This window comes from Budorcas taxicolor, chromosome 7 (genome assembly GCF_023091745.1).
Source record: "Budorcas taxicolor isolate Tak-1 chromosome 7, Takin1.1, whole genome shotgun sequence".
NCBI classification, from domain to species: Eukaryota; Metazoa; Chordata; class Mammalia; order Artiodactyla; family Bovidae; genus Budorcas; species Budorcas taxicolor.
This window is the reverse complement of record NC_068916.1, coordinates 22,196,561-22,219,679: the sequence shown is the minus strand read 5'-3', so window position 1 is coordinate 22,219,679 and position 23,119 is coordinate 22,196,561. Positions and strand designations below refer to the sequence as shown.

The following is a 23,119-nucleotide window of genomic DNA, read 5'->3' as shown; positions in this document are numbered from 1 at the left end:
TATCTCTATAAAAGAAATGAGAAATAAAACTATTCTGAATTTTTGAAAAAGCTGAGAGACTTTATCACCAGTGAAACTGCATTACCAGACATGTTCAAGGAAGTTCTTAATGCTGAGGAGAAATGATACCTGATGGAACCTTGGCTCTAAACAAAAGAACAAAGATCTGTAATAAGTAAATATAAAATACATTTTCTTGTTTCCTAAACAATTAAAGAGATAACTGAGTATTTAAAGCAAAAATAACAACTCTTCATTATGGAGTTTATCATGTTTGTAGAAGCAAATGTACAACAACACAATAGAAAGGAAGGGAAGGGTAAGTGGAAGTATATTAGCGTAAGGTTTTTATATAAAAAGGAAAGTGTATCCTTTTCTTCTTTTCTTTATTTTTCATTTTATTACCTTCATCTTCCTAGTTAAAATACAATACAGATTTATTTACATAAAATTAAAACCTTGACAAAACACGTAACCTAGAAATGTAAATGTTTCAAAACATTATCACCAGCGGTAAATATCAGTAGTTGTGACTTAATAGTTTAAAAAGGTATTAAAAATCTGAACACATATACGAATATACCTTATTCTGCTCCATCTGACTAGATCCCTCTACTAGTCATGGGAGTTTTTCAATTGATTCTCCTGGATTTTATGAAGACACAACTATGATAACATCTGCCAGTAATGACCCTCTGACTCTCTCCATTTCTTACTTCTTTTACTAATCCATTATTTCTTTTTTTTTCCACCTTATAGTCTTAGTAAGGACCTCCAAAGCAGCCCTGCACTGCAGTAGTGAAAGGGACATTGTTTGGATAATGTCCATTGTTTGGACATTAATGGGAACTGTAGAGTTGTAAGTCCAGTATTGGCTTTTGGTTTCCAGTATATGTCATTTAGGGCTTCCTCGGAGGCTGAGTGGTAAAGAATCGCCAGCAATGTGTTAGAAGCCGGTTTACTCTCTGGATTGGGAAGATGCCCTGAAGGAGGAAGTGGCAATACACACCAGTATTCTTGCCTGGAAAATCCGATGGACAGAGGAACCTGGTGGGCTACAGTCCATGGGGTGGCAGAGTCAGACATGACTGAGTACACACACACACATATGCTATTTAAAAAGTTAATGTTTCCTCCTCTTCACGATTTTCCAACTTTTTACTGTGAATAGCTGGTGAGTTTCCTCAAATGTCTTTTGGGCTGATCACAGTGTTCTTTTTTTCTCTTTAATCTATTAATCAATGGATTTTATAATGTTAAATCAAGCTTGCAATCCTAGAAAATCACCAAGTCAGTAACTATTTTAACATACTATGGAAATCACTTTGCTGTATTCACAAATTAGATGGATCTGCCCTTTTCTTTGCAGGGGGCTGCCTTGGTGTTAGCATAATAAATAGATCGTAACAATAATTGTGGGAACTCTGGCTCAGGAACACCACAGTTCTCAGAGGGAGAATGCTTGTGTTCCTTGGCTGGGCCAACAATGCTGCATGCTTGAATGCCCAATGTCACAGCTCTTTGTGGTCAGCTTGTTTAATCCCAGATGCAGCTACCTCTCAGGGCCTGCTGGTTCCAGAGTTGTGGGCAACGTCCATTCCAACACTCAGCGCATGTCTAATCCAGATCTGCCATTTTCCCTTCCTCTTCCCTGAGATGAGACAGTTCTTGCTTAACTCTCAGCATGTAGAAAGCTCATTATACATTCTCTTTGAGCAATCCTGGCTTCCTGTGTGGGAGAGGCACCCCTCTACATCCCCTCAACCCTGCCTCTCCTGTTTCTTAGGCAATCCTACCTTCCTGCAAATAAGATGATCTCACAGGCAGCAAACAGTCTGATCAGGTGTCCTCTCAGCGGGGGCCACGTCACATGTACACTCTTTGTAGGGGGTGGGAACAAGAGATGTGGGGTGTGAGGAACTCAGACCCTGACACTGAGGACTCTGCCCACGTCCCACTGCCGAGCCTGGGTCTGCACAGCTATGGGTCTAGCCTTGGGAGGAAAAGTAAGTGGGAAAGGATTTTTGAAGATTCCTGGGAGCCAAAAATATAGCCACCCAGGACATGAGGCTGACTCATGAATCCTCCTGTAGCCCATTCACCCCATGGGCCTGGAGTAGCCTGAACCCAGCTTCACCCTTCCAGGCCTGTATCTGGCTTTTTCTGCTCTAATCCCCATGGCCCCCTGCACCTGGATTCCCACACCCTGGGGCCAGCTGACAGCTGCTGCACTCTAGGGGCACAGCTCTGCTCCACTCTCCCAGCAACACAGACGGCCAGGCTCACACCAGGTGGTCACAGCTGGGGTGCCCCAAAGCCAGGCCCGGAGGTGAAGTCAGCCTGAACAATCCATGCCAGCCTGTGACTCAGTCACTAGAGGCACCACAAGCACCGCTTGGCAGTGCTGGGCACGACCAGGCAGGGCATTTCACCAAGACAAATCAGAGACTAAAGTTGCTGGTGCTGTAGAGGGGTGGGTGGCTCTTAGAGACAGAGGATGCAGCTGGGACGACAGGCTGGACACAGGGCCATGCTTGCTGGACTCTTGGGGAAGTCTTCAAGGCCTCTGCCAATCTCATCGTGGTCTCCAATACTCTTGGGTAGTAGGAGACAGAGGCTAAATCTATACCAGTAAGAAAGTTATGAGGGGTAGGGGCTGCTAAGGTTCATCTTGAGGAGGACTAGGCAGTCTGGAATTTAAATCTTTGAAGTTATCTCCAAATGAGGCTATACATTTTACATGCGTGTTATAAGCATTCAATACTCAGGCCTAAAACAGTGCCTGACCCATAGGAGGCTCTCAAAAATATTTGTTGAATAAATGACCAAAGCATAAATATTACAAACCATGACTCTTGAAACACAATTTTCAGGGACTTCCCTGGTGGTCCAGTGTCCAGCCCGCCAATGCAGAGGACACAGGTTCAATCCCTGGTCCAGGAACTAAGACCCCACATGCCAAGGGGCAACTAAGCCTGTGCGCCACAACTACTGAGTCCATGCACCTAGAGCCTATGCTTCACAACACGCGAAACCACCGCAATGAGAAGCCTGTGCACCACAAGAAAGAGTAGCCCCCGCTTGCCTCAATTACAGAAAGCACGAGCACAGCAATGAAGAGCCCATGCATCACAATGAAGACCCGGTGCAACCATTAGATAAACAAATAAATTTAAAAATCCTTACAACAAATAAAAAACACTATTCTCACATTTTTTCTATACTTGTTTCACTGAAAGCCTAGAAATATGGAAGTGGCCTGGCCTTCTCTCTGAGTGGCCTCAGTGTCAGCTCTAATGGTCAGAAGAGGAGGAAAGTCTTCAGCCAGGAGAACAGAGTGTCCTGGCCAGGTCCCTGCCAAACGTGAGTGTCTGTGGATGTGTGGCCTGGGGCAGAGCTAAGCTGTGCCAGGACTCCAGGCCCGGGGAGCCAGTCCCAGGCTGACAGAGGAGCAGTGGCATGTGTCTCAGGAGCCTCAGTAATTCCTGGGCCACCTCCCACGCTCATTCCTCTTTGTCATCCTTGCACTTTCGGTGGTCTGACCTGCCCCGACAGCTCACGTCCCCCAGAGCTGCAGAGGGATGGATCCTGAGCCCCTGCTTATGCTAGAGTATGGTGCTGGTCAGGCCAAGGCCAAGAGCGTCTAGGGAACAGAACGGACCATCCAGTTGTTCCCTGATCCCTCTGCTCTTCTGCCTGGAGAAGCTGATTTGTAAAAGAAGGCACCTTCTCTGCTCAGGGACCCACTGTGGCTGGCTGATAGAAGCCTTCAACTATCACGGGAAGCTGGTGATAACCCCAGCATTGGGCCTCTATTTGGGGACTACAGATAGCAGCACTGAGGCATTTGGTGCTAGGAGAAGCTGGATGATTCTAAGGCAAGCTGACTGTACCCTCTGGGCTGAGCAAGAAGCAGGAGAGAGGGTAAGCTTGGGGGTGTCTTTGAGGCAGAGGCTGAGACCACGGTGCCTTTGTAAGCTGCTTTCTTGAAGAAAGCACTCAGTCACATGGGCCTCACTCCCACCTCTGACAACCTGTTCTGTCACTTCCTTACTTGGGCTGGGCTGCTCTTGACTCTCCCACCTGTCTGCTGCCTCCCTCCATTCCTCCCAACTCCCTCCACTCCCAGGCCTCAGGGCCAGAGCCTCCTTGGGCCCAGCTGGGTAAACCTGCCCCCACCCTGCTGCCTGGCAGTCCCTTTGTTGGGGACCAGAGCAGATGGGTTTTCTCTGTAGAAACAGAGACAAAGCAGGTCCGACGGGGGTGCTACTGGGGACTGCAGGCATGATCAGGACATGTCCAGTCTCTGGTGCAAGGGGCATGGCGTAAGTCACCAATGCAGGGTCTAAACCCCTGATTGGCTGCATAGAAAATATATGAGCTTGGGGTGGACGCTCACCCTTCCCAAGGCTCAGTTTTCTGATGAGAATTGGTTCTGCTTTCGCGCCTGCCCTGGAATCTGGCTCAAGGCCAGTAACTAGGCTCTGATTGTCAGAATTGGCTTTGTCCCTGTTTGGATCTTCAGAGGCTGGTTTCCTCTAGAGCCTCTAGCTTCTCAGCCCCCAGGGGGGTTGTGGCGGGGTGGGGAGCCCCCACATCTCCAAGCCTACTTAATCAGGTCTAGGCTAAATACACAGCATGCATTCAAAAAGTTTGTTGAGGGATCAAATGGCACAAAACTAAAGCTGGGAAACTCCCTTTGTCACAGGCACGCCCTCCCCTGAGTTCTGCTGCACCAAACACAGCTCACAGGCCAGCTTTGTTGCCTCCTTGACTAGCCCTGTCATCCCAAGATATGTGGGGCATTGCCTTTAGTCCACTTCAAAAGCTACACCACCTCAGACCTTCTTTCCAGGTGTTACCTGGTGCCCATGCCCCTGGCTGTCTCTCCCCTGTGCTCTCCCCGTTGAGAGCCCCTCAAATCTTGCTAAGGCCTGCCTTGCTCCCTATCATTTTAGGGCCAAGCTCTGGCCCTGCAGAAGGCCCCCACAGCCCCTCCCCATCCAGCCCTGCCCCAGACTGCTGTTCTCTCCACCCTGCACACTCACAGGTTCCTAGCCTTGACCAACAGACTGCTTAGTGAACAGACCCAAAGAAGGCCAGAGGCCATGGGACCTGGAGTCAGGCCACATAGGCTACACTGAAACGGGAGTTTCTCGGGTTCTTCTTTGGGTACCCTCTGGGTCCTGGAGTGGTCAGAACTGTGAAGTGGGCATCCCGTGAAGACCAAGTACCCCATCAAGACTCAGATCTCCTTGGAATCCAGGCTATTGACTGACAGGAGAAGGCTGGGCCTTGAAGGAAGGCTGTATTGGCCTGAATAGAGCAGATTGGATCTAGAGATCTGTGGCCCCAGGGCCAGGACAGGGCAGGTTAGGGTCTTGGCTCTCTGGTCAGCCCCTGGCACTTCACAGGAAGGTATCTGGTGGCTCAGAGGTTAAAGCATCTGCCCGCAATGCGGGGGACCTGAGTTCAATCCCTGGGTCAGGAAGATCCCCTGGAGAAGGAAATGGCAATCCACTCCAGTATTCTTGCCTGGAGAATCCCATGGATGGAGGAGCCTGGTGGGCTACAGTCCACAGGGTCGCAAAGAGTCGGACACAACTGAGCGACTTCACTTTCACTATCCTCAAGGGCTGCTTCATCAGTTTCACTACACACCCTACTCGGGGCTGCTTCCAACTCTGGGCGGTCCCCGGGGTTGGCCTCAACTTCAGCCGGAGATTGTTCCTGTTTCGGCCCTTCCCTCAACCCCCACCCTAGGCTGAGTCCCAAGGGCATCTCCCAAGGGCATCTGTTCCTGCTAGAGCCTGCCAGTCCATTGAGGAAAAAGCATTGTAGTTTCTCCTGACCTTGGACAGATCTGGCCGCACACAGCAGGCCTGGGCATAGTGCCCTGAGCTACTTGAGGCTCCCCTGAAGGACAGGGCCCCTGAGCATGCCTCCAAGACAGCAGGAACAGAAGAGAACAAGTCTCTGCCTTCTGGATCCCCTCACACCCTGCCTCTCTCTGGGCCATGGCTGAGGGATGAGCTGTAATAATGATTCCTGTAACAACAATAATATTGTTACTAACAAATGTTTTTGAACACCCTCTCTGTGCCAGGCTCTCTGTGGCTGCTGGGGAAACATAAATAAGTAAGATAGACACAGTCTTTGTCCCTACAGATCTCTCTACCACAGCCCTGGGCAGGCATGGGCCCTGGCATATGGAAAAGCACTCAATATGTTTTTGTTGAATGAATAAAGAATGCATGAAGTGAGCAGTCTGGTTGTGCCGAGCAGCCGAGATGCCTGGTGGGGTGTGCAATGAATAAGCGAAGGCCACCAGGGCAGAGGTGATGCATGACCCAGCTGCCATCATCCCCACCTTGGAGAGGGCTCCCAGACCCTATAAACTGCCCTGTGACCTGGTGCTTCAACATGATAGGGATTCAGCAGTACAGCAATCCCCCAGGGAATAAGAGCAACAAGCCTGAAAAGGAAATTCTGAGAGTTTCCTGGAGGGCACATTGGGGATAGACTGAAGCAGCTTGCCTAACTCACTGTCCAGAAGCAGGGCATCTCAGCAGTGAGCCCACAGTGTGACTCCTAAGAAGGTCTGCCTCCAATCTCCAGGAACACAGCCTTGCCCAGGCCTGTGTCCTGTGGGAGGGTGCTGTCTGAAGCGGGCCTCTGACGTCCCCTTAAGTCAGAGGTGCCATCAAGGACCCACTGTGGAGGATGACTGCCTTGGACCCTGGAACTACCCCAGAAACTGCTCAATGAAATGGGAAAGTTTATACCTCTGACTTTGGAGGAGCCACTCCCCACCACACCCCTGTCTTCAACCGTAAGGGAGAAGCCTTCAGAGATGGATTACCCAGCCCAGAGCCTCAAGGGCTAGGAAAGACATACTCAAGCTGACCACTCCTGGGCAGGGGTGATATACTTCCCCCAAAGGAAGTAGAGAGGAAGGCAGTGAAGGAATTTCAGGATGGGGGTGGTGGTTGGGAGTCCTGAGGGTGTGTAAGCTGGGAGAAGTCTAAGGAAGAGTTTCAGGAATCCACTATGGGATGCCTTGGGCAGGAACTTCCTCAGCCTCCTGAGGTCCCACCTCCCCGCAGCAAAGACCTGCACCATTTACATTCACCGTGGCTCTCGGAGTGTTGATGAGGTGTCTGATCACCCAGTCATGCTGTGCACTTAGTTCTCAGGCAGTCAGCGACAGTGTTAGCTGCTCCCAATCTCCACATCATTCAGTGGGGTCCAAGTCTTAGGGATCCTCTGGCCTAAGGGCCCCTGAGAGACCATCCAGCCACTGACTCTTTACTAGCCCTTCTGCTTTGTTGGTCCCTGTTGGACACAAGTCTGTACAGAGTTGAGCAGAAACCTCCTTGCTCACAGAATTGAAAGTCCAATGGCTGGCACTCTCTGGTTATGTTCCCCCAACCCGCGCATTCCCATATATATCCTCCAACACACACACCACTGCCACACACACCACTCATATTTCTCTGCCACCTGAACAGACAGCAAACAGCACCCCTTCTCCCAGAGAGGCATCCACGTTCCACCTTGAAGAGCACAGCCACTTCCTTGGACTACCCTAAGTACGTGCCTCTCAAGTCCTCTTTCTTGAGGTGTTACAGATCCGACGAATCCATCTTACCCCATAACCTGTTAGCCTCCCAAGGGTAGCGTTCTTAACAAGCTGGACAAGAGGGCACACAGAGTTATCAAGAACGGCTAAATGAGGGGCCTCTTCAGGGTCTGGAAGAGCACACAGGCTTCCCTAATGTAGCCAGGCCAAAGTGTCCACGGTGGCCTGAGAGGGGTCAGTGGGGCCCTTACCAGGCCATAGCACCTGCAAACGTGGCACCCTGAAGGACGATGGCACCCTTCATGGCACCCTGAAGGACAATGGCTGAGAGAGAAGACCAGGAAGGTCCCAAGTGAAGGGCTGCCCCAGATTCCACTCCGCTCAGGTACTTCACACCCCTGCAATGCTTCACAGCCACAACCCGAGCCACACTAGTTGCTCCTTTCCTAGGTAGGCAGCTTTCCAAAACTCCTTACAAGGGAGAATGAAAAAGGGCCGTGAATGCAGCAAGAAAGCCTGGGAGGATAGGGCAGCTGGAGAAGGCCTGAGTGTCCTGGGGAAGCAGTGACACTTGTAAGGACACGACAGGGCGCCCAAGAGAGCCTCCCTGACCTCCCCAGACGAGGTCGGGAACTTTTCTGTCCCCCCTCCCATACTCGCACTGCCCGCTGTCAGCCTGCGTCTGCGACACCGGCCCAGGTCTGCTCAGGGGCAGGGCTCCCCATCAGTGCTCGCGGTTCAGAGGACTCCTCGCGGAGGTGGAGCCCAGAACTGCCTGCCAGGACCCTGCGGAGGTTCGAAGCAGGGCGAGGCCCCATCCCCCATCTGGGCAGCCCCTGCCCCTCATCTTTCCCCGGGCTGGGACGCCGCCCCTCAGAAGCAACTTCAAAGGACCCGGCTTTTGCTTCCGCAGCCCGCAGAACTGAGGCTCGGGCAGGATCTCGGACGTTGGAGCCGTCAGGGTCCGGGGTCTCTGAGAACCTGGTCGGGGTGCCGGGCTGCAGGCGGTCGGGGCTGAGGGGCGGGTCCTCAGAGCCCCCCGAAGTGGGAGGGTCGGGTCAGCCGCGGGGCCAATCCCGGCGCGCAGGGAGCGGGGGCGGGGGCCGGGAGGAGGGGGGGTGAGGGGGCGGGCGGGCCGGGGGCGGGGCGCGGCGTCCAGGCGGCGGCGGGGACGGCGGCGGCTCCTCAGTGTCCGGCTCAAGCTCCGGCTGCGGCTCCGGCTCGCGATGCCCCACTCGGTGACCCTGCGCGGCCCTTCACCCTGGGGCTTCCGCCTGGTGGGCGGCCGGGACTTCAGCGTACCCCTCACCATCTCGCGGGTGAGTCCAGCGACCACAGGGCGGCGGGGTGGTCCTGAATCTTGAGACCCAGCCCCTGAGGTCCACTCGGGACCCGGATCCCCGACGTCCTGGAGGCTCGGAGGCCAAGCGTTGGCCTCGGTGACCCACAGGCTGTAGAGGCGGCTTCCAGGCTGGGCAGCGCCGCCCCAACCCCCTCCCCCTCTCCCTGGGCCTGCCTGCCCTGTCCCTCGGAGGACCCCCCCCCCCCCCCACAAAGAGTTCACAAAGCAGCCTCCCTGCTGGCCTCATTTGGGGGGACTCAAGCGCAGGCCATGGAAGGACCAAAGTCATAGGCCAGGGGTCGGGATTGGTCAACAGAGGCCCAGAAATGCTGCTTACATTTGAACCCTTCCTGAAGATTTGGGGCAAATGACTGAGAGCCCCCCCCTTCCCTATCAAGGGTCCCTGCCAGCAGAGCTGAGCGACCCCAGAGAGGTCTGGGGTCCTCTCCGAAACTAAAGAAAGAAAGACTCAGCCAGTTCCCCTCTCTGGTTTTGGTCAGTCGCTCATTCATGACCTCAGTTGTCCTAAGGGGAAGTGACCAGGAATTTTTGGCTTCCAGGGAAGGGGAAGCCTGTCTGTGCAGTTCTGAGACCCCTTCCCCACAAGACTCACAAGGCCAGGGGCCAGGATAACCTCAGCCCAGTTCCTCAAGTTTCCATGGCCATGCACTGCCCCAGGCTTAGGACAGCTGAGGAAGAGGAGGGGGCACAGCCTGGGTGATGGCTAATCCAAGGGGAACAGGGGAGCAGAGGGGAGGACTCGGGCCCTGTCAGGGGGTGCCCAAACTGGGAAAGACGGGATCCTGGCCCAACCTTGGGGTCCCGTATTTGAAGGGCCAGAAGTGGAGACTCAGGCTCTGCCCCTTGGAGTCCCAGTGTAGGGGACCAAAGGCGACAGAACCCTGCCCTTGGGGGCTCCCAGCGCGAGGGGAAGGCAGGCAGGGGTCTGGGCCATCCCTTGACCCCACACAGGCTACTTTGGCCTTTGAGACCCTGTGTCAATGGAACTGAGAACACCTTCCCCCACCCTTCTGCCACTTCTTGCCATGGGGGCTGGACCAAGCTGGCTGGGCTTTCCAAGACGTCTTTCTAGTTCTTGGGAGGGGTTGGGCACCTGGTGGAGCATGGCATCACGGAATATTCTTTCTGGGGGCCAGGGTGACAGGCAGGCCCAGCTGTCCTGGGAGGAGTCCCACATCTGCCCTCACCCCACGGCCACTAGGTCTCTGGGGCTGAGTGAGGTGGGCCTTCAGCGCATCCGGGAGCCTTTCATCTCCCACTTTCCTGAGAGAGCCCTGCGGGGTGTGGGTGTGTGTGTGTGTGAGGGGGTGGGAACACATCTGTGTCTGCCTGTGAATGTCATGCTGTGTGTCCACCCACCGAGGCAGGCCAGCCGGCCAGGCACCCTGGGCGTGAGGCCGCTGACAGGCTCAGTGGCGGCGGCTGACGGCCGCAGGCGGCAGGGAGCAGAGACATCTGTTGCCCACGCGGCTGCCTGCCCGCCGAGGAAAGGCCTCCACACGTCACAGCGGCAGCAGCAGCGGCCTTGTTTGGAGCCGATCAGGATGCAGGCCGCTGGCAGGCAGAGAGGCTGAAAAGAGTTTGCCGGGAAGAACCCCTTCTTTGTCCCCCAAAGTCACACAGCAGCAGCTCAGGCCTGAGGAGCCAGGATGGCTGAGCCTGGATTTGGGTGGGATCTGGGGAGGTTTACGGGGCTGAGGAGGCACAGGCCACAGCTTGCCCAGCAGGTACCTCAAGGGTAATTCTACAGACACTGATGATATGTGGGAGTGTCCTTACCAGGGGGGTTCAAGACCCAACCCCTCCCACGCTCATGGGGCTTCCCCCACCCAATGGAGGCAGCCACACTCAGACAGAGAGGAGGCTGGCTGCCTGGCAGAGCCGGGACTATGCAACCTCAGCCCACAAAGCCTTGGGGAGCCCCCCTGCAAAAAAACACTGTCCAGGGCTCCTTCCTTGCAAACTATAGTGACTGCTGGCCTTGGCATCCTAATGGGTATTGCTACTACCAAGTCCCTAGAAACTAGTGCCCCAAACAAATACCACCAACTGTATGCCCAGCTCCCTGGAGGGGCTTTTTGTATCTAGATCAGGTGGAGTGACACAGGGGCTTTAAAAGTAGCTGCCATAGGTGAGACTGCTGGTTCATGCCCCAGTCTCCCAGCTGACCTCCTTTCTCCTCTCTCTCTTCCTTTTATCTGTTTATCCTGCATTCAGCATCCAGAAAAATCGGCCTGCATTCAACTCTGTCCTGTCATTTCCCTGTTTAGAATCCTCCCTTTTCCCCAACTGCCTGGGAGAGATGCCAGCTTCTCTCCTGGGCCTACAAGGCCCGCAGATCTGGTCCCTGCGTTTTTTTCTGATTTCATATCTTTCATTCTCTCCTCACCAATGATATTTTGGCCACAGAAGCCTGCGTTCACTCTCACTCCAAGATGAGCCATTATACATGCTGATCCTCCTACTCAGAACACCTCTCTGTTTTGTAGAAATGCACACTGTGGTTAAGAGCAAAGGATTTGGAATCGGTTGGCCTGGGTTGAAATCCTAACTCTGCCGGTTATCAGCTGAGTGTCCTGTGCTTCTCTGGGCTTTGGTTTCCTCATCTAGGAAATAGGCTTGCCTTGAGGACTAATGAAACAATGCATGTAAAGGCAATTGGGAGAGTCACGGTTTCCTGGCCTCGCGCCCTCTCTGACCAGAACTCCCGAGCTAGCAGCGCTGGCAGAGCCCCAGCCACCCCTGCTTTCGAGAACTTCCTCCACCCACAGGGGCCTGAATGCACCCCTTGTACTGGCTGAGTCATCCTGCCGCTAGCCACCCCCTGAGAAAGAAGACTCCTCTCCAAAACGGGGAATGGGGCAAAGTACCCCATACCCAAAACCTCTCTTTCTTCATCTCTATATAAGGATGAGAACAGCCTCTGTCTCATTAGGTGGTTGAGAGGTTGCCATGAGCTAGTTATGGCTAAAGCACTGAGCAGGCATCCATGAAGGAGAGGGTCCTGGCAGGGCCTTGAGTGGGGAGGGTGGGATGGTGCCAAGTGGGTGCTTCCCCTGGGAAGACAGACCTATGTTGGTGCTGGTGTCCAACAAGGGAATATTAATGGTGGCTGAGGGTATCATGCTCTAGAAGAATATTCCTTGGGGCAGCCTATTCCAGGGCAGGTCAGCTTGGCAGTGCCCACACCAGAACTCCAGCCAAGGAGCTGCTAGCACCTCAGCTTTGTCTACTCACTACAGAGAACTGGCTAAGCGGAGCCTGGCCAGGCTTCCAGGAGCTCCCGCCCCATAGGAACAGTGTCACTGACAGTTCTTGAGCCATAGCTTGACACTAGCAAAGAGGCTAGGAAGAATGAGGGTCCCTAAAATCTCTCTCCAGAGGCTGTGCAGGGACCAGAAACAGGGTAAAGGATGTCCTATTGCCTGAATTCCCCCCAGGCTGCTTACTCAGGCATCCCATGAGTCTATCCCCAACCTCATGTGACTCATGTCAAGGGATCAGCATTGAAGGAGGCTCCAGTGTGGACGCTGCTGACCCTCTGGGGTCCACAGTGGCACCGGGGTGGCCTCAGTGCCTGTCCTCCAGAGGAAAGGGAGCTGTGATTCAGGAATGCAGGCTGGCAGCTGGAAGTAGATGGCCTTCAACTTGCCTGGGGAGGTGACAACACAGAATGAGGTGCTAACATTATTAGGGGAGCTAAGTGGTAAAGGGGGCACACAGGGTACAGTGGGGCACCAGATGAGAGACTCCAAGGGGGAATGCCTCTATGGAGAGCCTAAGACCTGAAGGATGACAAGGGAACTAGGGTTTGGGGGGTCAAAGGAGTGTGTTCCAGGTAGAGGTAACAGCACCTGCAGAAGTGTGGCGGTAAGAGAGAGCTCTCTGCTGCCTGTGAGTAATTCACGTGGTCTGGATAGAGTGTGGGTAGGTGGAGGTAAATATGGAGGGATGGGGATGAGAAGAAACAAGGTCACTAAGGGTTTGAGTGTCAGGTCAAGGGACTTACTCTGTGGTCTGGCTGGATGGGGCAATGTAGGCTATGTGTCCATGTTTTGTATTAACTATTTATTTGAGAGCACATATCCCTGTGTGTCCCCTGCATGTCCATCGGCATATATGCAGACTGCAAGAGTGACATCGTACTTGTTCCAGCCCAGAGGAATCTCCTGTCAAATGCCATCATGTCCTCCCAGACCTCTGTGAGCTGGAGTTGGGGCCTTTAGTGCAGAGGCTCCAGCCAGGCCATGTGGGAACTCAGTCAGTCTTATGGTATGCCCACCCAAGGGTCACATTAGCAGCAGGGCCGCACTGGCACGGTTTTGGGGTTGGCAGGGGTCTGCATGGCCTTGAGCAAGGCCATGTAATGACCAATGCCCAGCCCTCTGGCTTGTCCATCCACAGGTCCATGCTGGTAGCAAGGCTGCCCTGGCTGCCCTGTGCCCTGGAGACCTGATCCAGGCCATCAATGGTGAGAGCACAGAGCTCATGACACACCTGGAAGCACAGAACCGCATCAAGGGCTGCCATGACCACCTCACACTGTCCGTGAGCAGGTACGCACAGAGCCGACTGAGCCAGAACAAGGTGGCGAGTGAAGGGAGGGCGAATTCTGGGTCACCAGCACTCTGAGAGAGCAGGGCCTCACACAGCCTTTCTAATTCTGTTCCCTGGCACCCCAGGCCTAAGGAGCAGCGCTCTCACAGGGGTTTGGCAGGCACTGTTTGGAGACGTGGGTGGCTTAAGAAAGGAAGAAGCCCCCATTTAATCTATTGCTGGAGTCTATGTTGGGGTCTTATGGCAGGGGGTAGACAACCCAAAATCAGGGCTGAAATAAGACCTGGGGTAGCCTCACACCGGGGGTGTCGGTGGTGTGTGATATCTGTCCTTTCCCCACCCATGAGTGATGAGCAGTTCAAAAAATTTTATCAACCAACACCTTGTTTAACCGTCAAACCAGTTTGATACGGTAAAATCTAATATAGGCTCCACTTTACATGTGAGACAACTGAGATTCACAAAGTCTGGAGGGTGCTTCAAGTCACACAGTGGAGCAATGGGGAAGCACGGTTTGACTGACCTCAGGTCTCTCTCACTCTCACCAAAGAGGCCACTCCCTCTGCTTGACTGCTGACCCGTCAAGCCTTGCTGAGGCTGATGGCAGTTGGCTGGATCCTGCCTCAGCGGGATCTCCCTCCCCCTGTCTTCCCTGGATCCAGAGAAGTCAGACATAATTGCTCAGCTCTGCCACGTTCCCTGTTAACAGGGACTTTCCACGACCCCCTGTGGATGTGTGTAGGCGAATCCTCCCCAAACCACAACGTGGCCAACCAGGCCTTAGAGCCGGTGGGGCAGAGGGTAATCCATTGGCTCAGAGCCATTAAACATGGTGGGAAGGCTTCTGAAGTAGCCCCATTTGAGTCTGGCCCTGCTCTGGGCTGAAGTCAGGACCTCTGACTCTTCTCCGGGCTGAGTGGGCCCAGCTGCAAGTCCAGGACCTGGTACACTCCACCTGGCCCGCAGTGAGGAGGCACTGGCCCAGGAGTTCAGCAGAGCTGGCCCTCTTCCAGACTCTGAGGTCTCTTAGGTACACGAGATGACCTCCATGAGCCTGGGTTTCCTTCTCCATAAAGCATGATCACATTCATCACCCTCTCTGAGACGGGGGTACAGGCTGGCTGGGGGAAACATCAGCACTGCTCTGCCCACGAGCCACCCAACTTGGCTGGGTTCTTGGGCCCTGACTCACCTCTGGCCTTGACTCTGCTTGGCTGTATAAAGGAAGCCCTGGTAGTAGTGGGGCGAGGGGCAGGGGAGGCTCACAAGGGGCCTGATTCAGGAGGTCCACAGAGGGAATAATGTCAGGGGAGGGTGACAGGACGGGGGCAGGGTGGAGGTCCCCCTTCCTTCCTTCCTTCCCTGGTCATTTGTTCTGAGCCAGGCATGGATGGAGCCAGGGGTCCCCTGACCTGTTCCGCTCTGGGTGTTTCAGCTCCCAGACGCTGCTGGACATGGAGCCGGGGAGAGCACATTCTCTCCTATCACAGATTCTGGGTTCTAGCCCCAGTTCTGCACTTGAGAACTGTGCTATCCTCCAGCTGGTGACTTACTATCAGAGCCGTTAGCTTCTGGGATTGAGTGGTCGTGACATACAAGATCTGCTCAGTCAGGGTGAAAAGCTGGGGTCCTTTCCCCCACCCCCTATCCCTAATTCTCATGCATGCAGACTCTGGGGGATCAAGACAAGGACCACCTTGACTTTCTGGGCCAGCATCTCTTATCCTGGGGACTTTCTCACCTACAAGGCCCCCGATCCTGCTCTGTCCTGCCTGTTGTGCCAGCACTTATGCCTGAGGCCCTGACCTGGGCCTGGCGAGCTGGCTGGAGGGAGCTTCTGTGTGGAGCTCTGCCCAGGCCAGCCTCCCTACCTACTCTCTTATGTACAGAGAGCTCTAATCCTCCACAGACTAATTCCAATTCATCACAGGATGAAAAGTGAAGTAAAGGCCCAGCTTCCCCACTATGCTGACTTTGTCTGGAACTCAGTCAGAGATCCAGCAGTCCAAGCTAACCCGCAATGTCTGGGTACGTTCTGTAGGTCCAGGACCTTCCTGGCATCAGCTCCAACCCCAAGGCCTTTGGTCGGATCCCTGTCACCTATTACATGTGACACAAGATGAATTTGCACAGCCCACCCTTTGGGGGACTTAAAGATGGCAGACAGAGCTACCTGCCCAGCCTAAAGTATGGAGATCTGGGGACGGAATTTGACATACATATAAGCCTTTCATGCCAATCTGATGCCTTGGGCTACCCTCATGGCTCTGGGCACTTTGTACCCTCTGATCCTTAGACCTCAGGCTTGTACCTCTCTTCTGGGCAGAACTTCAAGGAAGTTTAAGGCCAAAGAGCCACACAAGATGTCCTAGGTTTATCCCGGCAGAGTTCTGAGTATGTCCAGGCCATAGTTAGAGCTGTGAGCTAGGGCAGTATCTTGGGAGCATGGCTGAGGGTGCTGGAGCCAGATGCCAGTAGGGGTGGGACAGCAGAGCCTTGGTGCCACAGGCTTCTGAAAAGCTGTGGAGGAGAGAGGTAGCCTGCAGGGGACCAAGGAATGGGCAGTGGTGAGCAAGAGCGGAGGGACTGTGGTGGTCAGATCGTTAAAATTCTCTTCTGAGTGGAGGGAGAGGGGCAGGGTTGAGCTGCTAGCCCAGTGGTGAGACCCCTGAGAAGTCTCAGGAGGCCCTGTGGGGTGGAGTTGGGACTTTATTCCCCTTCGATGTAACCAGCCTCACTCACACTCACCTGCCAGTCCAGGGTCCACACACCCTTCTGGCCTGCCCTCTCACAGGACTAGTTGGTGGCAGGACTGGGCCCCAGGCCTGTAGCCTCTCGGCCCCGCCTGCCCCACTGATGGCAGGTTTATGATGTTTTTCTCCCTCCTGAGTGTTTGGCTTTTGGTTTCTATGGCAAAGCAGGAATTTCCTAATGGCCTGTTTCCCATCTGGGCTGGGCAGACATTGGTGATGACTCTGCCGGCGGCTACAGGAGGGGAGGTGCACCCCACAGAGCCTCCATCTCACTTCCCCCCACAGTCCCCGGGTGCCTGACCCGCAGGCCTGGGCAGAGCTGTGGATGGAAGAGGGATGAACGGTGGGCTCCCAGCTGATCAGTGTGTGAGGCCTGGCTTGCCCCGCCCCTCCATGAGCTTGGCCCTCTTTGTGTGGAGCTTCCGGAAGTGACAGAGAGGGTGGAAAAGTGGGGAAGCTGTAGGGCTTCCTTCCTAGGAACCAGACCAGAGTGGGAAGGACCAGCTGGTGGAGAAGGGACACACAGCCTACCCCAGAATCCTGAGCTGTGTCTCCTTGCCATAACGGCCGCCATTCTGGTGCAGGGGAAAGTGCTGGGGTGGTATCCTTATCCATGCAAAGTAACAAGCCTGGTCCAGGGTGGCCCTGGGCCCAGACCCCAACCCTTCTTGGTCCTCATCCCAGGCATAGTGGGCTAATAAGCAGAGATTTGTGACCATCCTAATTTCTGCCACAGGCCTGAAGGCAGGAGCTGGCCCAGTACCCCAGAGGACAACAAGGCTCAGGCACACAGGATCCACATCGACTCCGAGGCCCAGGTTTGTACATATACCACCTGGCCTGGCCTGGCCTGGCTCAGAGCAAGCCCAGTGCAGAGGGGCTGGGCCTCACCCACAGGTTTAACTGCGGATGTCCTCACCATAGTTCTTAGGTGCCCACGCCAGAGACTGAAGCAGAAGGCTTCTCTGAGCCCTGTCCATGCCCCTTCAGGTGCTCCCCAGGTGATGGGTATCTGCAGTGGGCTCTGCTGGTACCCCAGGCAGTCCTGGATTCTGGGGCAATAGTGCCCGCGATGGGCAGGGACTGGGCCAGGCTTTGGCTCAGGGCTACCACCTACCCAGCTGGGTTTCACTCTGTTGCCCAGTGATGCCAGATCAGGAGGAAGTCACCAGGCTTGGGGGCAGAGTGGGGGACAACCACAGGCTGTGGAGTGACCACAGGCTATGGGGTACTCTTCTGTCTCATCCTAACCTTGGGCACCTACCTGGCCAGAGCCAACCTTAGAATATAAGGCACTGCCCTGCCTATCCAAGACTGAAGTTTCCTCCTGGCCATTCTGCAGTTGCAGCTAGCAGACTTCAGGCTGCAGGCCTGTCTGCTCAGCTACCTTTCTGTGTAGGACAAGAGTCACAGCTATGGTGCTGTCCTCAAGGAATGTAAGGTGGGGCCAGGCTGCTTTAGGGCCTCATTTTGCCATGGGCCGGAGGGGTAGTCTAGGTAGCAAGGCTGAGGTATCCAGAGTGAACTTGACATCTCTGGGGCCACAGAGTTTAAACAAGGTAGAGACTCGACTGGTCTGTGATGGATCCAGAACTTGGGACCTAGCATGTGGGACTGTCTGTCTCTCCGTGGCGGCTTTGCTGTATATACCAGAGGGAAGGATCTGGTGTGGCCTTGCCCTCACCATCTATCCCAGTCTCCATCTTTCTCTGATGTTTGTTTCCAACCTTGCTTTTACTGGCATCCCCAAGGCCAGATATATACCACATGCAGGAAATGCCCTCTGGAAGGGGAGAGGCACCTAGCAGTTCCGGGATGGCAGAAACCAGGCGTCGAAGGAGTCCAGAGAGGTGTAAAACTCAATCAAGGGTCAAAGAGGACTGGAGGAGGGCATATCCAAGCCATGACCTGAGGGGCTAGGAAGAATAAGGCAAGCAAAGGGGCTTGGAGAGAAGTGTGCCACATACAAAGTGAAGCACATACAGAGGCCCAGAGGTGAGATTGTGCACCAGAGGTTCAGAGAAAAGTCCCAGGGGTGGCTGGGGGCAGAGGGGAGGGCTGAGGGCTCTCAGTTTCCTCTGCCCCGGACCTCAGCTGTTCTTGCAGTGATCTGTGGCCACACCTGCGTCTCAGGAGCTTGCTCCTGATAGTCCCATGGACCCATGGGGACAGGGGGTGAGAGACATAGACAAGTCAGCCAGGCCTGATATGGGGCTGACCAATGGGGACAGCATGGTGCAGGCCCCCAGCTCATGTGTGAGCCCGGCACTCACGTGTAAGTGTCCTTTGCAATGTGAAGCTCAGGTCTGCTGAGTCTTCCGGGAGAGGCTTTGGGCCAGGGGGGCTGGGGGCTGGAGGGCAGTTCCCCCTGCTCCCACACTTCCCCTCACTGACCTCCTCAAGGGCCAGGCTGCTGGTGGCTCAGGCTGGAAGCAGAGGGATTTTCCATGAGCAGCAGGGCAACCCCTTAGCTGCTGCCTCCATTCTGTACTTAAAAGGTCATGAGCTCCATGGGTGGTGACAGAAACACCCCCACCCAGCCCCTGCCCAGTCGTGTCAGTAACACAGACACAGGGCCCATTGTCCCCAGACTGCTCCCACCCTCTGCCTGCAGGGGGGATGGAGGTGGGCCCAGCTGGAGCCATCACAGGAGGGGAAAACCACAGCTGGCCCTCAGAGCTGCACAAGGTACCCTGGCACTCAACAACTGGGGTTTCAGGCCCTCCTTCCATATAGGGTCATAGAAGACTTCTCTCAGGCCTCACATGGGAACACAGCCCAGAGTGAAGGAAGGATGGTGATCAGGAAAGGTTTCCCAGAGAGGGTGGCATTTGAGCTGAGAACCAGGTGATGGTTTAAGGCAAGCCAGGCGCAGCAGGCAGTGCAGGACTCAGCCTGTCCTCTCCAGACAAGCAGAGAGCCGAAGCTCTGCCTCTGGGAGGTGCCACCTGCTCACCTGGAGTTAGTGCCCACCTCTGTCCCAGTTGAGTGTCCCAGATTCTGACCACAGGCACGTGGGAGCTGATGAGCAAGCCCATGGTTACCCCCATGCTGTGGAGTGACACATAGAGGCTTCAACAACTAAATCAGCAGCTGGCAGGGACTCAGGCCCCAACAGCACACGGGCACATCATGGAGAGGGGAAGTTCAGGAGTCGGGGGTCAGGAATGCTCACGACAGCCATTCATCCAATGATGGATGCGTGCCAGGCACTATGCTCAGCGCTTTATATGCAAAGGTCTCATTTCATTCCCGCCAGGAACTTATGATATAGAAACCATCATGCTCCCCTTTCACAGATGAGGAAACTCAGGTTCACAGAGGTAATGTAACTGGCTCAATGAGTGAGTGAGAAAGTTGGGACTCAAACCAACGCTGAGGTCATCACGTGTGTCTTAACCGCTGAGGCTGCTGCATGGGTGGCCATGGGAAGGGCAGGGGCTCTGATGACCCTGCAGTAAACCCCCACACCCTGCTGGGCAGGGGTAAGTGGAGGGCCTTCTTCCTCTAGGTCCTTCCAGCCCCGCATCCTCTTGAAGCCTCCTTTGTATGGGGCCCAGCCCTGCCCCCACAGTCCATGGCCCATCTGGTCCCCATTAGAGGCCAGGCCAGCCCTGGCCTGCCTGCCCTGCAGACACATGTGGGAGAGTGCTCGGGTTTCTCAGGGGCTTTTCTTGGACCCAGTGGGATAAAGGGTTTTCTGCTGCTGTTGCTTCATTAATGGGGGCCCACCTGGGCAGCGAGAGACCCTCTCCTTTGTCTTTTAGGGTGGGAGAATCTGGGACTCCAACCCTACCCAGTCACTCAGCTGCTAGTTCACCCATTCCTCATGCTTCCGCCCAGCTCAGAGCCTGTAGAAAGCAGCAGGTTGGGCCAAGCCCTGCAGGCTCCACTGTGCCCCAGCTAGAGGCTGCCCAAGTCCTAGGCTTGCTCTTTCCCCCGATGGTAGGCCACCTCTCCTCCCACCTGACAGCCCTGTTCACATTGTAGAGTGGAGGGACAATTTATATGTCTCCTCCCAGAATGGGGCTGAGGATACCTTCACGGCCTGGGCTCTTGGGCCCTACCGTAAAGTCAGGGTGCTCTGGCCACCAACTGTGTCCCTGTCAATGGATAGGGACATGGTCATCCCCAGCATGACCAGCTCTGGTTCCAAATACACATAAGTCTGTGTGATTAGGTGTATGTAGGTGGACTGGCTGATCCCTGTGTGTTGCCTTCCTGCATGGGTATGTCTGTAAAGGTATTGTGAGAGTGTGCATGCCTGTTTTCATACTGCTGAGGACAGGCCTGTGTGCCTACAAACTAGAGGCAACACGGCCCTGAGCACTGCAGGGACAAAGGTCCCCAGTCCCCATTCAGACTCGCACCTGCAAAGAAACTGCCCTCTTCTCTTGGGTTGAGGAGGCATCTTCAGGGCATCCCTCCCCTAGATGACTCAGTCATGGGCATCAGGCTGGCTGTGGGGTTGTGGGATGGGGAGCTTTGAGCCCTGGCCTGCTCTCTGCCCCTCATCTGCCCTGTCTATGGAAGGCCACCCATTTTTTGCCTGGGAAGCAGGAAGTGGGGGTGAAACTACAGGCCTAGAGGGGGCTGACCTCACAATGGTACCTTTTCTTAAAGAAAAAAAATTTATTTATTTGGCTGCACTGGGTCTTAGCTGCAGCATGAGGGATCTTTGAGCTTTGTTATCATTGCTTGCTGGATTTTTAGTTGCAGCAATCAAACCCTTAGTTGTGGTATGTGGGGTAACGTTCCCTGACCAGGGATCAAATCTGGGCCCCCTGCACTGGGACCTCAGAGTCTTAGGCACTGGACCACCAGGAAAGTACCACAATGGTACCGTTAAACCTCCTGCTCCTGCCAAAGGGTCCTGGGACACGATGATTGATGACCCTTCCTGGCTGTAGAACAGGAGTTCCTGTTTTGCATTCCCAGCCATGGGCCCATCTAGTACCCAGTGCGGTTCTGACAGGTAAAAAATACCTGGCACCAGGACCACCTTCGCAGGGAAGCCACACACTCTGCAGCAGACATGCTGGCCTTAAAAGGCTTCTTGGGATGGTCCTGCCCAAACACCACCCACATGGGCACTGGGAGTCAGAATCACCACAGGGCTCATGAGCCAAGGTTGAGTCTCAAGGATTCAGGGCTTTTGTGTCTGACTTTCCATAAGCACTTCTCATTTCTTCAGGGGTTGAACCAGGCCCAAGGCTTAGCCTTTCCTCCACAGACCCATTCCCTGACTAGACACCATAGCCCAGAGATGCCTGAGCAAGAGTAGCCAAGCAGTGCCCAAGAAGGCTTGGCGTAGCAGGGCATAGGTGGGGGTACGGTCTCCCAGTGCCTCCGGTTTCTCTCTCTCCTAGGATGGCAGTCCACTGACAAGCAGGCGGCCCTCAGCCACCGGGCTTGGGCCAGAAGATGGCAGGCCAGGCTTGGGATCTCCTTACGGGCAGTCACCTCGCCTCCCAGTCCCTCACAATGGCAGCAACAGTGAGGCTACTTTACTGGCCCAGATGGGTGCCCTGCACGTGTCTCCACCCCACAGGTAGTACAGAGGCAGGACCTTTGATGCCCTACCCAGATCCCATCTTAATTCCTGATCCCTCAAATCTCACACCAGGTCCAATCTTGACCCTTAACCTTGGGTCTCAGCTGGTTGCATTCTGACTCATGAAACCTCACCAGAACCCTGAACTGGCAGGGGGCAGGCTAATACTGCAACCCTGTCCCTTCGTGCATCTCTTTCGTCCAGCACTGACCCAGCCAGAGGCCTTCCGAGGAGTCGCGACTGCGGAGTCGGAGTCGACCTGGGCTCAGAGGTGTACAGGATGCTTCGAGAGCCAGCTGAGCCTGCAGCTGCGGAGCCCAAGCAGTCAGGCTCTTTCCGCTATTTGCAGGGCATGCTGGAGGCCGGCGAGGGCGGTAGGACTCTTCTCTTTACCCCACCTGCCTTCCCATTCCTTGAAGTCGTAAACTCCGCCCTCCGAACCTGCCCCATCTGCGCTTTTGCGACCCCACGTCTTGCTTCCCAGCCATTAGCCCCTCCCACGTGTCCCTCGTGACTTAGCGACTGAACAACAACGCGTGTTCTCTGCGCCTCCTCACACCGCTTGCTGCACCGGGGCTTTCTGATTACCACTCCACTTGTATCGCAGCTCCTCCTTTCACGCCCTTCCACCCCCCTCCCCAATCTCTGTGCGGGTGGCTCTGGAAGTAGGGCGCAGCCCCGCACTCCGCAGAAGTGAAGTTTTCCGCTTTTTCTGACCTCCGCAATGGGCTCTTCCAAATGGGCCTCTTCGCTCTCTGGCTTTCAGGGGAACGGCCCGGGCCTGGCGGTCCCCGGAACCTCAAGCCCACGGCCAGCAAGCTAGGCGCTCCGCTGAGTGGCCTGCAGGGGCTGCCCGAATGCACGCGCTGCGGCCACGGCATCGTGTGAGTACCTCCCCTACCTTCCCCACCTGCCCCCAGCGTCCTCCGTCGGAGGCTCTGAGTAAGGCCGCGCTTTACGGAGCTGTCAGCCCCTGACGCCGTCCTCTCCGATCACCCACTAGGGGCACCATCGTCAAGGCGCGGGACAAACTCTACCACCCCGAGTGCTTCATGTGCAGCGACTGCGGCCTGAACCTCAAACAACGCGGTTACTTCTTTCTGGACGAGCGGCTCTACTGCGAGAGCCACGCCAAGGCGCGCGTCAAGCCTCCCGAGGGCTACGACGTGGTGGCGGTGTACCCTAATGCCAAGGTGGAGCTCGTCTGAGCCGCTCCCGGAACGTCGCATCCCCGCCTCTGCTTCTTTTAACGTCCCCGCGCGGTCCGTGTAAATATGTGTTTGCGCCCTGGCTCTCTAATAAACTTCCTC

General features: G+C 55.0%; 1 protein-coding gene across 1 annotated transcript; it reads left to right on the top strand.

Annotated features, from left to right (window-relative positions):
- The first annotated feature begins 8,757 nt into the window (after window positions 1–8,757).
- PDLIM4 (PDZ and LIM domain 4) lies at window positions 8,758–23,119 on the top strand. The gene is made up of 7 exons (XM_052643918.1): window positions 8,758–8,901; window positions 13,350–13,501; window positions 16,992–17,073; window positions 21,625–21,806; window positions 22,014–22,183; window positions 22,576–22,693; window positions 22,813–23,119. Exons 1-7 carry the CDS (start codon window positions 8,809–8,811, stop codon window positions 23,015–23,017), a joined length of 1,002 nt encoding a protein of 333 aa, XP_052499878.1. The 5' UTR covers window positions 8,758–8,808; the 3' UTR covers window positions 23,018–23,119.

What these genes read in the sequence shown, in the direction of transcription:
- PDLIM4 (XM_052643918.1), top strand. Translation starts at nt 8,809, where the DNA reads ATGCCCCACTCGGTGACCCTGCGCGGCCCTTCACCCTGGGGCTTCCGC. An exon ending in CTCACACTGTCCGTGAGCAG is followed by an intron (nt 13,502 to 16,991) that starts GTACGCACAGAG and finishes TTTCTGCCACAG; the next exon opens with GCCTGAAGGCAGGAGCTGGC. An exon ending in ACATCGACTCCGAGGCCCAG is followed by an intron (nt 17,074 to 21,624) that starts GTTTGTACATAT and finishes TCTCTCTCCTAG; the next exon opens with GATGGCAGTCCACTGACAAG.